Source organism: Centrocercus urophasianus, unplaced genomic scaffold (assembly GCF_019232065.1).
Source record: "Centrocercus urophasianus isolate 14NV4802_14NV808 unplaced genomic scaffold, USGS_Curo_1.0 seq_504, whole genome shotgun sequence".
In the NCBI taxonomy this organism is placed as follows: domain Eukaryota; kingdom Metazoa; phylum Chordata; class Aves; order Galliformes; family Phasianidae; genus Centrocercus; species Centrocercus urophasianus.
The window spans coordinates 1-10,059 of record NW_024885094.1 but is presented as its reverse complement, the minus strand read 5'-3'; the positions used below and the strand labels follow the sequence as shown (position 1 = coordinate 10,059).

At 59.8% G+C, this 10,059-nt stretch overlaps 1 protein-coding gene across 3 annotated transcripts; it reads left to right on the top strand.

Annotated features, from left to right (window-relative positions):
• Window positions 1-4,230: 4,230 nt before the first annotated feature.
• LOC122169280 (sodium-dependent proline transporter-like) lies at window positions 4,231-9,681 on the top strand. Of its 3 annotated transcripts, none has more exons than XM_042835298.1 (12): window positions 4,231-4,336; window positions 5,624-5,822; window positions 6,481-6,612; window positions 6,706-6,854; window positions 7,523-7,572; window positions 7,677-7,815; window positions 7,886-8,020; window positions 8,119-8,222; window positions 8,334-8,458; window positions 8,548-8,660; window positions 8,975-9,109; window positions 9,569-9,681. In XM_042835298.1, the coding sequence occupies exons 1-12, from the start codon at window positions 4,271-4,273 to the stop codon at window positions 9,596-9,598; spliced, it is 1,377 nt and encodes a 458-aa protein (XP_042691232.1). In that variant the 5' UTR covers window positions 4,231-4,270; the 3' UTR covers window positions 9,599-9,681. The 3 variants fall into 3 exon arrangements, with proteins under 3 accessions (XP_042691232.1, XP_042691231.1, XP_042691234.1); XM_042835297.1 differs by having other exon boundaries at window positions 8,975-9,310; window positions 9,569-9,660; XM_042835300.1 differs by lacking the exon at window positions 9,569-9,681 and having other exon boundaries at window positions 8,548-8,718; window positions 8,975-9,103.
• Window positions 9,682-10,059: the final 378 nt, after the last annotated feature.

Genomic DNA, 10,059 nt, shown 5'->3' with positions numbered 1-10,059 from the left:
CCTCACCCCCTGATCTACCCCCGAATCTCCCTCGTGCCCTCCCGAGAAGCGGCGACCACCGAGGGCAGAGAGGGCTGCGTGCCCGCTTCCAAGATGGCGGCAGTGCCCTCCTCCCCCTTCAGGGCGATTCGCGGCCGCGCGAGGGCGCGACGTACGGCGGCCGTGAAGGGCTATAATACCTCATTTCGCGATACACATAACCAGAACACAGCGGTGATTGCACTAAATAGTATTTAAACGTCGTCTTTAATGCGACTCTCCACGCGATTCTCCCACAGCTCTCCCTCCCCTTCCAAAGAACGCCAAAACCCCTGAGGAACACAGCAGCTTATGTGCTATCGTGGAGGCCGGTGTGCTGTCATGGCAGCCAGCCCACCTCCTGCTGTGAGGGGCTGGGATGGGCACCTTGAGGAGGGAGAGCCCCCTGGGGACAGGCAGCCCCACAGGGCTATGGGAATCGTGGGGACACTGTGCCCTTGGATGCAGACAGGAAGAGCATCATGGCAGAAAGCCCTTTGGGGTCTCAGGAGGTCCCTTGGGATCTCAGAAAGCCCTTTTAGGTCTCAGGAGGCCGTGGCCATCCTTCAGGCATTGGGAGAGGCAGTGTTGAGTGGCTGGCTGCTCCCCCACCCAAATGCCCCAGGGTCCAGGCAGCGCTCGAGGACAGCAGCACCCGAAGCACTGCTGGGGCTTGTACACATAACACAACCCCAAACGCCAGCACTTCCTCTGCTAATACGTGCTGGGTGCTGCATGTGCCAGCAGCCACCCGAGGTGCTGTGATAACGGGGCTTCTTCCAACCAAGAGGTGCACCCACATGTCAGAACAGCACCAGGTAGCGTGGGGAGGGGAAACTGAGATGAACACAGCACCAGAAACACTCCGTTTTGCTTTGTGAGAGTGCAGTCACCTCACAGGTGTGCTGTCCTTGCCTGTGGGCCTCTGAGTGAATCCCTGGTGGCATCCAGCAGCTGGGAACTCTGTTATTTAGAACAGGATAGAATCGTTCTGTTGGAAGGGACCTTCAGCGACCAGGCTGCCCAGAGCCACATCCAGCCTGGCCCTGAATGCCTGCCGGGATGGGGCATCCACAGCCTCCTTGGGCAACCTGTGCCAGTGCCTCACCACCCTCTGCCTCAAAAACTTCCTCCTCATATCCAACCCAAACCTCCCCTGTCTCACTTTAAATCCATTCCCCCTTGTCCTGTCACTAACAGCCCTTCTGAGCAGCTGCACAGATCCCTCTGCACAGCCTGTCGTCTCTCCAGAGTGTCAACAGCACCTCCCAGCACAGCCTCCTTACCAAACCTGCTAAGGATGCGTTCAACTCCTGCATCCAGGTCATTGATGAAGATGTTCGTTGAACAGGACTGGCCTTAATGACCATCCACCAGGCAGACGTAGCCCCATTTCATAGAGCCGTGGAATCAGGAAGGCTGGAAAAGCCCAACCCCAGCTCACCCCACCACTGGCCAACTCCCTCACTGCCACATCCCCCCCACAGCTCTGGAACACCTCCAGGGACAGTGACCCCCCACTCCCTGGGCCATGCACTCCAGCCCTTGTTTCTGCCTGTCTCTCTGCACATATGAGGCTGTTGGTTCCATCGCTGCTCAGCAAACATGGCAGTTGCTGATCCCTCAGCACCGAGCCTGGCTCTGAAGATACAGCGCATCATGCGGTCAGCTTGGGAGCACCATGCACCAAGGCTGGACACCCAACGAGCTCTCATTTCTGCGAGGTGACAGAAGGAATATCTGGAACTGATCAGGAAATGGAAAGAAATGGGGGGTTGTTTGTTTCTCTATGCGGTTGGAAAAAGACAGAAGGAAAAAAAAGCCACTGCATCTTGGTACATTTGAAGCCTGCACTGAGCTCACGGATCTTTGCCCTCAGGTGCTTTGTGTTTTATTCACTCTGTTTTGAAAAACAATAGCAGGTGGAGCAGTCGTTTGGTGTTCTGAGGATGTGACTGTGCGTCATGGGTTAAACTGCTGCAGGGGAACAGCAGCCTCCTCCCCTCCAGCACGGCTGTGGCAAGATCAGAACAACCACCATCAACGCCCAAGAGGCAAATTTGGAAGGAAATGTAAGACGAAAACCAAACTTCCTGAGGCTGCACAACGCTGTACCTCCACCCAGCCCTGAGGCAGCTGTGGTTGGAATGGAGCTTCTGTGCTGATGGGTTCCTGTTGCTGTAGGTTTGTATGGCAGGGGTTGTTCCAGCAGGCTGCTTCAGCTGCACGATTGAATGGCACCGAGCTGGGGCAGGAGCCAAAGCTGAACCAAGGTTGTTTCACCTCCAAGTCCCACAGCGTGAAGCCACAAGACAGCAGATCTGATTCTGCTGTGGACAGAGGCGACAGACCTACCGAGGAGTGCATGGCTCATAGAACCATCCAGTCATTAAAGTCAGAAAAGACAACTAAGATCGTCAGTTCCAACCATCTGCCTCTTGCCTTCCTGCTCTGAGCTGGTGTGAAAGCACCTGGGAGCCTGGCGCAGTGCAGACAACGATGATGGACCAAGAGAGAGATGCAGGGATTTGCATCCTACCCCACTCCAGAGCTGACCTGTGCTGTGATGTCCTAATGTGAAGCCTCTCTGGACCTGGGGTCTGAATGCCTCTGGGCTACAGGGGAAGTTGTGAGCATCTTATCTCTTGTGTTGTTTCTTATGGGATCTGCTCTATGAGGAGAAAATAGGATGGAAAATTCTCGTCCTCCACATCTTGGTTGTTCTGTGCATCTTTACACACTGTGCTAATGTCCCAGTTTCAATAATGTGTCTCTCAGGGCAGCTTTTCACAAGGCAGTGCAATAAACAAGGCTACCAAAATGACCCAACCTAAAAACACCTCTTCACTTCCCTCATTTGGGTGGAATTACATTTAATTCCTTGGCCCAGACCCATCTGTGGAGATGCTGCTTGTTTGCAGACTGCTCTCCTGCAAGCTGCAGGACATCGCACTGCCCCAGGAGCACAGCAGCTCCTGGTGGATGGCATGGGATGAAGGCAACCACCCTCACCAAGAGAACGGCTCCGTCTTCTTCGGTTCCCTTTTACTCACATGAATTCAGTTGCAGTCAACCCACAAAGACTTCCTGTGTTCCTTCAGGGCCGCCAGCTCATGGACACTGGGCAGCTCCAGTCCGATTCCCATCCTGCAGAGATAAGAAGCCAAATCTGGATTGGAGGTCGTCCTCCCTTCTCCCTTCCTGGCAATGGGGGGTAGGCCTGGCTCCGGAGGTATTTCCAGGCTGTGAAGGACCTGCTCCGTTCAGAGGTCAGACAGCCCCAGATGGAGCATCGTGGACATGGCCAAAGTGAGAGCACTGCCCGTGAAAAATGCACGTAACACCGGGATGGACAGGAGCTGTATGCAGAGCAGGGCAGCGATCTGACCCAGTGTCCCTGGACTGGAGGTAGAGATGCTGAGAGCGGATGGCTCTGTGCTGGAATGGGGTGCTGTAGGAGAAATGCTTCACGGGTAGAGCGCAGCTTTAACCTCTGCTCTCTTCCAGCTGCTGATGCAGAGCCCGTTTTCCTGCTCCTTGTTGCTCTGGGTGATTTTCCAGAGACCAGCTGGGAAAGCAGGGGGACAACGATGGGTGTTTTGGGGGATGCAACCAGCAAACATCACCTGGAACGGGAGGTTCTCAACACAGCTCCTTCCTCATGCTGGGCTGATGTCCAGCCTGGAGGGCGCAGAGGATCCCTGCATCCTTTAGTACCACTCTCCCCTCCTCCTCATGCCCTCATGCCTGCAGCACAGGCTGGGAGCTCGTCACCTCTCCTCTGCTCTGGGTCAGAAGTTTGCAGTGCCCTGGTGCTCTCCTCACACTGCAGTGGGCTGCCCAGGGAGGTGGTGGGTTCACCAACCCTGGAGGTGTTCAGGGAACGTTTGGACGTTGTGTTGAGGGACGTGGTTTAGTGAGAGCTATCGGTGATGGGTGGATGGTTGGACTGGATGATCTTGGAGGCCTTTTCCAACCTTGGTGTTTCTGTGATTCTGCCAGGGCACAGGGATGCTCTCCTGCGTGTCTCAGCCCAGGAGCACAGCGTGAAACCACGACGCGACAGAAGCTTGGAGCTGCAGCTGGCCGCCCCAGCACGCACCTTGGCTCCACAGCTCACAGCTATGGGATGAGTAGCATGGAAGGACCACGCAGCCACGGCTGCCTGAGGGCTGGCAGGACCTGGGTGCACAGTGAGATGGGGCGGAGCTGCACCTGGCACAGGTGAGCACAGCACACCCTGCAGAAGGAAATGCCGCGCAGCGGGGATCTCCGCGCAACGGGGCTCCCGGCCCCCGCCGCACCAACGGAGCCCACGGTAGGACTGGGGCCCTGGGGACATCCTTGCACTGTCCCCACCTTGCTCCCAGCACCGGGAGCCCACTGGGTGCAGGTCTCCCTTTCCCCAGCCCCACGGAGGCTGGGTGCCCGCAATGAGTTCTGCTGGGAGCAGCGCTGGCGACGCTCGGATTGCTTGGGGGTTTGTCCCTGTGCAGCGCTTTGTCCCTCAGGCTCTGCAGCGGTGGGAAGCCTTGTGGGCAGCCCCGCTGCCATCAGGCGGTGCCCCCATCCCCACGGGGCACAGCTGTGAGGTTCTCAGAATGCTGGGTGCTGTGCTGGGTGCGGGGCAGGACTCCCACCCACCCACCCACCCAGGCAGGCTGTGTCTGCTGTGCCCCGCTCTGAGCTCAGAGGAGATGATGCACAGCAGAAACCTGAGCATCCGCAGAGGGCTGAAATGCCCCCACTGCCTTCCCTGCTTTCTTCACGCAATGCCTCGTGCTGTGACCCCGTGGCTGGGATGTGGGTGCATTGGGTGGGTGTGCAAAGTGCAGGAGCAGCACCCCAGGTTTAGGTACCCCCTGGTTTCCGTGCTTGGGCTGGCTCCTGTAATCACATGGGGCATCCCCACGCTGTGCTTCCCGGACGGCTCTGACGCAGCACCAGGCAAAGGGCAGAGCCCTCCCTGTGGCCTTGTCTTGGTGGCACGATTCCTGCAATCTGCAGTTTGTTTGTGTCACCCAGTCAGTCGGTGCAGCACTGTTATCTCACGGGCACAGGGGCGGCTCTGTGTGAGGCACAGCCCCACATTGGCACTGACACTGAGGGAAGTGCCATGAACTTTGCACCAGAGCAGCCAGGAGTGCCCTGCAGGGACTCTGAGCATCCCAAATGCCCACATCCCAGGGCACCCCACAGCATCACCTTGCAGCGCTGCATGATGCCACGAGCACAGCTGCTCATGGCTGCTCTGCTGCCTGCAGGGAGGTACATGCTGGATTTTGGGGTTTCTGCCAGCCTTTGGGGACTGCAGAGCTGCAAGAGTGCTTTCCATGCAGCTGGATGCAGATCGCTTTCCCTAGGGCCCGTCGCATTGTTAGGGAGGAGCGGTGCAGACCAAAGAGCCCCAGCCCTTGTCCTGCTCATCCCAAGTCCTGTCTGCATGTGAGCTGGGCACGGAGCGGCCCCTGCACACCACCCTGAGCCAGAACCCTGATCTTGGCACTGTGTGCGCAGCGATGCTTCTTCCTCACCCATCCTCCTCATCCTCCTCTGCTCTGCTGTGATCTCGGGCACGCCTTCCCAATTCTTTGTTCCTCTGCAGGTGAACATCTTCCAGACGCAGGATCCGATCACCCCGCAGCCTGGTGCAGAGCCCCCAGCTCCAACGGGGAGCCCGGCCCCCAACCCACCCCGAGACACCTGGGCCGGGCGGCACACCTTCCTGCTCTCCTGCCTGGGCTACTGCGTGGGGCTGGGCAACGTCTGGCGCTTCCCCTACCTGTGCTACCGCAATGGAGGAGGTGGGTGCTGCCCTGGTGCTGGGGCTCGGTTTGCTCGGGGGCCTTGGGGTCCTGTGCTGCTCTCTGGCCCCACTGCTTTAACCCCACTGCGAGGTGCAGGGTGCCCAAGTTGGCTCCATGGTGCCATGCAGGAATGAGGATGTGCCCAGCGCTGCAGCTGGGCCGAGCTTTGCACCTTGCCTTCACTGAGGAATTTGGCCCCAGGGCAGGGCTGCGGATGCTGCTCTGCTTCAGGGCATGGGTGTGGGGTCGGTGTGTCCGTCCCTCCATTCATCTCCAGTGGCCCCACTGCCAGCACTCCATGCTCTGTGCGGTGCAGTGGGGAAGAAGAGGTGCACGCAGCTGGGCGTTCCCTGGGGCTGGGATGGGCAGCAGGAGCCCACGCTGCCCTTTGGGCTTCACATCCATGGGGCTCCTGGTCCGGGTGGGAAGGGACTTGAATACCACCCACCCCCCTTCATGGGCAGGAACATCTCCCATAGTCCAGGGGCCCAAAACCTCACCTGAGGCCTCGTGCAATAAGTGCCAGGGATGGGTACTCACAGCTCTTTGGGGAGCCCAGGGGCTTTCCCTGCCCTGTGCCCATCTCCTGGGGGGTTGCAGGACCTGTTGTGTCCTCTGGCCATCCCCAGACTCACTGCCCCTCTCCTCCTGCCAGGTGTCTTCCTCATCCCCTACTTCCTCATGCTGCTCCTGGTGGGGCTGCCCCTCTTCCTGATGGAGCTGAGCCTGGGGCAGTACGGGGCCGCGGGGCCCATCACCGTCTGGAAGTGCTGCCCCATCCTGCAAGGTAGGCCCAGCATCAAGGGCACCTCTCCCCACACCCCTCTCAGCTCCCAGCCCCTCGGAGGCGGGCACGGAGCAGCCCCTCTCCCCGGTGCAGGTGTTGGTGTGGGCATGATGGTGGTGTCCTCCCTGGTGTCCATCTACTACAACGTCATCATCGCATGGGCATTCTACTACCTGGGCTCGTCCTTCCAGAGCCCCCTGCCCTGGTCCTGCGATGCCCCCCGGAACGCCGAGCTCTGCCAGGTCGGCAGCCCTGAGCAGGAATGGGATGGGGATCCGGGGATGGGGATCCCTCAGGGTCAGGCTTTACCTGCAGCTGGGGAAGGGGCAGCAGATCAGGCTGGGGCCGGGGCCAGGGAGGGTTGGAGGGGGGTGATGATGATGGTGGTGATGATGGGAGGGGTGGTGATGGTGGTGGTGATGGTGGTGGTGATGGTGGAGGGAGTGGTGGGAGTGGTGATGATGATGATGGGAGTGGCCGTGGTGATGATGATGGTGATGCTGCTGATGGTGGTGGTGGTGATGGTGATGATGATGGTGGTGTTGGGGGTGATGATTGTGGTGATGGTGGTGATGTTGATGATGGTGGTGATGATGATGATGGTGGTGGTGATGATGTTGATGGTGGTGGTGGCGATGATGATGGTGGTGATGCTGCTGATGGTGGTGGTGGTGATGATAATGATGATGGTGATGATGATGACGGTGGTGGTGGTGGTGGCGATGATGTTGATGGTGGTGGTGATGATGGTGATGATGATGATGGTGGTGATGATGTTGATGGTGGTGGTGGTGATGATGGTGATGTTGATGGTGGTGATGATGTTGATGGTGGTGGTGGTGATGATGTTGATGGTGGTGGTGGTGATGATGGTGATGGTGGTGATGGTGATGATGATGGCATCTTGCAGAATGCATCAGGGAGTGCTACCCATACCAGTGCCAGTGAGGCTTTCTGGAAGTAAGTTGGTGGAAGCAAGCTGGCTCCTTCCCCCCCGGTCCCACAGCGTGGGGGCTCAGGGATTCAGCATCCCCATCCCACTGACTGCCATCCCCACACCTCAGCGAGCAGGTGCTGGGAGTGACACACAGCTCTGGCCTTGGTGACCCCGGCTCAGTGCAGTGGCTGCTTGCACTGTGTCTGCTGGCAGCCTGGATCGTGGTCTTCCTGTGCATGCTGGGGGGCATCCACAGCTCAGGCAAGGTGAGGGGGGGGGGGGGCAAGGCTGGGGATGCTGAGCCAGCAGAGCGGGGCTGAGCTGTGCCCTGTGCAGGTGGTGTACATCACGGCCACCTTCCCCTACCTGATCCTCCTCATCCTCATCATCCGTGGGGCCACGCTGCCCGGCTCCCTCGATGGCGTCCGCTTTTACCTCTCCTCGGATTGGAGCAAGCTGCTGAGCGCGCAGGTAACGCCAACGCCGGGGCCGGGCGCTGTGAGACCCCCAGATGGGGGCAGTGGGGGTGGGTGGGACCCGACAGCCCCCCCGTGGCCTCGTGCCCCCAGGTGTGGAGCGATGCGGCCTCGCAGATCTTCTACTCGCTGGGCATCGGCTTTGGGGGGCTGCTCTCCATGGCCTCCTACAACAAGTTTGACAACAACGTCGTTCGGTGAGCTGGGGGTGGGCGCTGAGGGGCGGCAGTGGGGACGTGCGTTCCCTGGGGGGGGTGCCCCACTCCGTCCTCCCCGTGGATGTGGGGTAGAGACGCTCTCCCTGGCAGGGACACCCTGGTCATCGCCATCGGGAACTGCTGCACCAGTTTCTTGGCCAGCTTCGCCATCTTCTCGGTGCTGGGACACATGGCCTTGAAGAGGGACATCCCTGTGGGCAGCGTCGCTGAGTCTGGTGTGGTTTTGGAGACACGGGGTGCTGTGGGAGGGGATGCTGTTGAGCACCACGGTGTTTTCCCTCATCCTGATGTCTCCATCCTGCAGGCCCTGGGCTGGCGTTCGTGGCGTACCCTGAGGCGCTCTCCCTGCTGCCTGGTTCCCCGTTCTGGTCCATCCTCTTCTTCCTGATGCTCTTCATGCTGGGAGTGGACACTTTGGTGATTGTCACACTGGGAAGTCCCCTGTCCCGCCCTGTGCCTGGCCTTGTGGTGCCAGGTACACCCTGACCTCGGCATGCAGGAGGCAAAATGTGCACAGAACGTGGGGCTGGGGAGCTCTGTGCATGTGGGGCTGCCGCTGGGGTGGGATGCAGAGCCAGTGGGTCCACCTAGGGAGGTGAGGCTGCTACGTGCCCCTGGTGGGGCTGCGCCCAAGGCCACGTGTGCTCAGTGCAATGGGGACAAGGGTGCTGCGGGGACCATCCTGGTGAAGGTGGGTTTCCTGCCACCCCCTTGACATCCCTGTCCCTCAGTTTGGGAACATCGAGGCCATCACGACCGCCATCATGGATGAGTTCCCAGCCCTGCGGGAGGGGAAGAGGAAGGTGACGTTCCTGGCTGTGCTCTGCTTCTCCTTCTACCTCCTGGGGCTCCTCCTCGTCACCCAGGTGCGTGGGGCCCATGCTGGATGCATCCTGGGGGTTGTCCTGGGGGCACAGAGGGCCCGCCCCCCTGTATGGATCCAAGGTGCTGACCTGCCCACTCATAGGGTGGCATCTTCTGGTTCACCCTCATTGACACCTACAGCACCAGCTTCGGGCTGATCATTATCACCCTCCTCATGTGCATCGGCATCGCCTCCTGCTATGGTGAGCGGAGGTGGGGGGCTCCAAGGAGCGAAGGCGGGGGGGGCTCCACGGAGTGGAACTGAGGGGTTCCACGGAGCAGAGCTGGGCTGTGATCTTCCCTGCATCCTGGGAAGCGGTTTCAGCACTGCCCACCCACATGGGGGGCTGCTCAGTGCCCAGCACCATCCTGATGTCCTGGGGGGGGGGCACAGGGGCTGTGGGTGCCTGGCACAGAGCCCTGCTGGGGCGGGGGGCTGACTGTGACCCCGTGTCCCACAGGCATTCAGCAGTTCTGCTGGGACATTGTGACCATGATCTGCCGCTGCCCGCCGTGGTACAGCCGTGTGCTGGGCTGCTTCAAGGTGTGCTGGGTCTTCTTCACCCCCTGCCTGCTGCTGGTAAGTGTTGGGCACTGCCTGAGCTCCTCTCGGTCAGGGGGGCAGCCCGGGTGGCCCTGATGTCCCCACGGTGCCGTCACCACACTGCTGTCTGCTCCATCCTCACAGTTCACACTCATCTTCATGTTCCTGGACATGTACAACGTTCCCCTGCGCTACGGCACCTATGAGTTCCCAGCGTGGGGCACCAGCCTGGGTGTCTGCATGGGCGTCCTCAGCTGTGTGCAGATCCCCATCGGTGCCGTCGTGGCTCTGTGCCACCAGACTGGGACACTGAGAGATGTGAGTGTGAAGTGGGCAGGCTGGGGGATGGGGTGGAATGGGGATAGGGACAGAATGGAGATGGGGTGGAAGTGGGGATGGGGGTGGGAT